This window comes from Aptenodytes patagonicus, chromosome 27, assembly GCF_965638725.1.
Source record: "Aptenodytes patagonicus chromosome 27, bAptPat1.pri.cur, whole genome shotgun sequence".
NCBI lineage: Eukaryota > Metazoa > Chordata > Aves > Sphenisciformes > Spheniscidae > Aptenodytes > Aptenodytes patagonicus.
In genome coordinates, this window is record NC_134975.1 from 180,385 (window position 1) to 185,245 (window position 4,861).

Here is a 4,861-nt window from a genome sequence, read left to right on the forward strand (position 1 = left end):
TTAAGAAAAAGCTTAAATTCAAAAGGAAATGTTATATTTTTTTTTCTTGTTGGGAAACCAGACGGCGTCTTATTTCACTCTGTTTTGGGGCTGGAGGAGGGAATTTCTGCACCGTTCCTGTGGCGCAGGGGAATAAGAATGAGTTAAACCGGAGTTTATCGAAATGGGAGGCATTTTTTGTCTTAATACCTATTTTTTTTTTGCCCTAAAACTACTTACTTAAATTAGTAAATAGGTGGAGAAAATCAGGTCAACGTGGTTTCTCCCAACCTGAGGCTTCCCTGGGGATGGAGCCCTCGTTATTCCGCGAAAAGCCCGTAGCAGCTGATTTACATATTGGCCTCAGCCACAATTATTCCTGACTCTTTAAAAAAAAAAAACCCCAAACCTAAAAACCTAAATTTTTTGCAGTCTGAAGAGCTTGGAAGGGGCTGAAAAGGGATCCAGAGCCTTAAAATGGTGGTTTTTGGCACAGGCGTTGGGATGGTCCCAGGAGCCGAGTTGGGGTGCAGGGGGGCTGCCCTGCTTCGTTACTGCTCGCTAACGACCCCGGCCCGATTGGGGCAGTGGTGGGGGTGAAACCGGCGCTGCCCGATGCTCGAAACCGCTGGGGGGGGAAAAAAAAGCGGGTTTTGGGTAAAATGAGCCCTTTAGAAATGACGTTTTGTGGTGGGGTGGGAGATGCCGCTCGGGATTTCGCTTGCGTCCTTCAGCTTGAATGAGGGGTCTGGTTTGGGGCTGGGGGGGGGGATTGGGAGCTTTTTTGGGGGGATTTGGGTGTTTGAACGGTTCACCTGTTTTTTTGGGGGGGATTTGGAGCTTTTTAGTGGAGGTCTGGGGTGCGTGGACAGTTTGGGGGGGCTTTGTGTGGCATTTTGGGGGGGGTCGTTTTTTGAATGGCAGGTCTGTTCTCGGGGGGGACTTTGGGGCGTTTGGGGGGTTAAAGGGTCAGTGTTTTTGGGGGGGCTTGGGGCTTTTGGGGGGGTTGGAGGGTCAGTCTGTTTTTGAGGGGCTTTGGGGTGTTTGGGGGGTTAAAGGGTCAGTGTTTTTGGGGGGGTTGGAGGGTAGGTCTGTTTTTGGGGGGCTTTGGGGCGTTTGGTCTGTTTGGGGGGGCTTGGGGGCACTTGGTCTGGTTTTGGGGGAGGCTTAGGGCTTTTGGGGGGGGTTAAAGGTTTGCTTTGATTTTGGGGGGCTTTGGGGTCTTTGTTTTTTTGGGGGGGCGATTGGGGTGGCTGGTCTGTTTTGGGGGGCTTGGGACTTTGGGGGGGTCAAAGGGTTGGTCTGTTTTTGGGGGGATCTTGAGCCTTTTGGGGGCACTCGGAGCTTTTGGGGGGGAGAGAGACTGAAGGCTCGCTCTGGTTTTGGGGGGGAGGGGGGGGCTTTGGGCCCTTCCCCCACCACCCCCCTCTCCCCCAGGCCAGCCCCCCCACCTCACCAGCCCCCCCGGGCGGTGAGAGACCCCCCCCCAGCGGCACCCGGACTTGGGGGGCTGGCGGGCAGCCCCCCAACCCCGCCAGCACCCCCCGGAGCCTCCACCTGCACCGCCAGGAGCGAGAAGCCTTCTTCAGCCTGCTGGGTAAGAGTTACCGGCCACAAACCCGCTGAAATCCTGTGGAAAACGGGGAAAACCAAATTCCTGGCGTTATTACAAACCCCCAAACCGGGAGGTTTTCCCCCCAAAATTAGTTTTGTGTGTTAACTTTTTTTGCTCTTCTAGAAGACGACGTGGTGCGGGAGTTCCTGTCGACGGACGTCTGCTGCAGGATTTCCGATAAGGTCAGTCCTTCAAAAAAAAAAACCCATGCTTTTTTTTTTTTTTAAGAAAAAAACCACCTTTTTTTGCCTGAATTTAGGGCTTTTTTTCTTTTCATTTTGCCTAAAATCCCATTTTTTTCCCTCGTTTCCCAGTACCTGCTGGCAATGGCGCTGACGTACTTCAAGCGCGCCGGCCTGCCCACCAGCGAGTACACCCGCATCAACCTCTTCACCGCCCTGTACGTACCCCCCCCCCCCCCCGTACCCCGGGGTGACCTCGCTAACGAAGCGCCGGGGTGGGGGGGGCTCTAATGAAGCTGTCTGCTCGCTAACGAAGTGTGCTGGGGTGGGGGGGGCTCTAATGAGGCTGTCCGCTCGCTAACGAAGCACTGGAGTGGGGGGGGGCTCTAATGAAGCTGTCCGCTTGCTAACGAAGTGTGCTGGGGTGGGGGGGGCTCTAATGAGGCTGTCTGCTCGCTAACGAAGCGCTGGGGTGAGGGGGGCTCTAATGAGGCTGTCCGCTCGCTAACGAAGTGCTGGGGTGGGGGGGGCTCTAATGAGGCTGTCCACTTACTAACGAAGCGCTGGGGTGGGGGGGGCTCTAATGAGGCTGTCTGCTCGCTAACGAAGCACTGGGGTGGGGGGGGGGGGTCTAGTGAAGCTGTCCGCTCGCTAATGAAGTGTGTGTGTGTCGGGGGGGGCTCTAATGAAGCTGTCTGCTCACTAACGAAGCGCGCAGGGGTGGGGGGTCTAATGAGGCTGTCTGCTCGCTAACGAAGCGCACGGGGTTGGGGGGGGCTCTAACGATGCTCCCCCAGAGCGCTCGCTAACGGAGCGGGGCTCTAACGATGCCATGAAACCTCCCCGAAGGGGGTTAGACCCCAAACCCCAGCCGTCACGGGGGACCCCCGAGCTGCCTCCTCCTCCTCCCGTTATCCCTGCTTGCCGAATTGCCCCCCCACCCCCAAAACCCCCTGAATTCACCCCATTTCCCACCCCCCCCCACCCCCCCCCCCCCAGGTACCTGGCGAACGACATGGAGGAGGATGAGGAGGAGCGCAAGTACCAGATCTTCCCCTGGGCGCTGGGCCGCCGCTGGCGCCGGCTCTTCCCCCGCTTCCTCCGCCGCCGCGACCGCCTCTGGGCCCGCATGAGTTACCGGGCGGCCGTCAGCCGCCACTGCTGCGAGGAGGTCGGTGCCGCCCCCACCGAAACACACCCCAAAATCCCTTAATCTCACCCCAAAAAAAAAAAACCCCCACCCCAACCCCTTAGTAGACCCTCACCCTCCCCAAAAAAATATCCCCAAAACGTGCTGAGGATCAAAAAAGAAAAGAAATTTGCGGTTTTTACTGCGGGTTTGCCCTCCGCCGCCGCTTTCCCCGCTGGAAAACGTCTGGTTTTTCTAAAAAAAACCCTGCTTTTTATTTTTAAGGTTAATTAGCGGGGGTTTGGGGTCAGGCAGGTCGCACCCCCTGGCGGGAAGGGGGGTGGGGGGGTGGCGGCGGTGGCCCCCCCCAACCTCACCCCGTTGCACCGGCTGCTGCCCGATGCTCGCGCCCGTATTTAACACCAGCTCGGTTGTGGAACCGAGGCGCGGTTTGGCCCCAAAATGGAGGGGTTTGGCCCCAAAATGCAGGTGGGGGGGGTTAAAACCTCAAAATGGGGGGGGTTGGCCCCAAAATGCAGGTGGGGGGGGTTAAAACCTCAAAATGGGGGGGGTTGGCCCCAAAATGCAGGGGGGGTAAAGCCCCAAAATGGGGGAGGTTGGCCTTAAAATGTAGGGGGTGTTAAGCCCCAAAATGGGGGGGTTGGCCCCAAAATGTGGAGGGGGGGTTTAAGCCCCCAAAATGTGGGGGGGTTGGCCCCAAAATGCAGGGGGGGTTAAGCCCCAAAATGGGGGGGTTTAGGCCCCAAAATGCAGGGGGGGGTTGGTCCCAAAATGTGGAGGGTGGGGTTTAAGCCCCAAAATGGGGGGGTTTGGCCCCAAAATGCGGAGGGGGGGTTAAGCCCCAAAATGTGGGGGTTTGGCCCCAAAATGCAGGGGGGTTTAAGCCTCAAAATGGGGTGGTTTAGCCCCAAAATGCGGAGGGTTTAAGCCCCAAAATGCGGGGGGGGTTTGGCCCCAAAATGGGGGGGTTAGCCCCAAAATGGGGACTTTGGCCCCAAAATGCGGGGGGGGGGTTAAGCCCCAAAATGTGGGGGTTCAAGCCCCAAAAATTCAGCACTCCCCCAACGCTTCAGGGGGGTGTTTTAAGCCCCCCCCCCCCCCAAATGCTGGGGTGGGGGGTGTTGGCCCCAAAACCGCGGGGTTCGACCCCAAACCCGTGGGGCGTCTGGTGGTGGTTTTTTTTTTTCCCTGACACCCCCCCCCGGCCCCTCCCGGCAGGTGATGGCGGCGGAGCCCTGGCACTGGGCCTGGCGGCGGGAGAGACCCCCCCACCACAGCGGGGCCGCCCGCCCCTACGGCAGGGACCCCGGGGACCCCGGCCCCCCGCGCCCCCCCACCTGCCTGCGCTGCGCCCGCCCTGCGCCCCCCCGGGGCCGGCTGAGGGGGGGCGACGAGGAGGAGGAGGAGGAGGAGGAAGATGATGCCGCCGCTGCTGCCGTCTGGGCGCGGGACGTCTTCATCCTGCGGCCGCCCTGCCGGCGGCGTGCCCCCCTGCTCCCCCGGTACGCCAAGACCCACTGAACTCACGACGATTGGGCTGAAATCAGCCGAAATTGGGGCCGGGTCACGCCCTGAACGCACTTTTTTCCCACCCCCCCCTCATAGTTTGCTCAAGGCAAAGCCAATATTGGGGTTTTTTGACTCAAAAAAAAAAAATCCACCTTCGCTCGCGGCAGAGCCCAACTGCTCTTTTCTACGGCGCAAACTAGCGACGTTCGGTTATTTTTCCCCGTTTTGTCCCTTTTTCCCCCCTTATTTATAACCCTTGCTGATAAAAATTGCCCAAAATGGCTTGTTTTCCGCCCGTTGCCCGATACCTCTCCCGGTTTTCAGCCCCCAAACTCGCCTCTCGCCCTCCGCGGTGAGGCCGAAGGTGGTGCGGGGTGGGGGGGGCGAGGCTGCGACGCCCCGACCCCTCCCGCCCTCCCCCTTTTC

The 4,861-nt window shown here is 58.9% G+C and overlaps 1 protein-coding gene across 1 annotated transcript; it reads left to right on the forward strand.

Annotated features, from left to right (window-relative positions):
- The first annotated feature begins 287 nt into the window (after positions 1 to 287).
- SPDYC (speedy/RINGO cell cycle regulator family member C) lies at positions 288 to 4,791 on the forward strand. Its single transcript, XM_076360254.1, has 7 exons — positions 288 to 317; positions 1,417 to 1,576; positions 1,718 to 1,776; positions 1,909 to 1,994; positions 2,776 to 2,947; positions 4,145 to 4,313; positions 4,760 to 4,791. Exons 1-7 carry the CDS (start codon positions 288 to 290, stop codon positions 4,789 to 4,791), a joined length of 708 nt encoding a protein of 235 aa, XP_076216369.1.
- The last annotated feature ends 70 nt before the right edge of the window (positions 4,792 to 4,861 follow it).

Bases quoted from the DNA above. Each gene is read 5' to 3' on its own strand.
- SPDYC (XM_076360254.1), top strand. From the start codon at position 288: ATGGAGCCCTCGTTATTCCGCGAAAAGCCC. The intron at 318-1,416 runs GTAGCAGCTGAT...CCTCTCCCCCAG, and splicing joins CGTTATTCCGCGAAAAGCCC to GCCAGCCCCCCCACCTCACC. The intron at 1,777-1,908 runs GTCAGTCCTTCA...CTCGTTTCCCAG, and splicing joins GCTGCAGGATTTCCGATAAG to TACCTGCTGGCAATGGCGCT.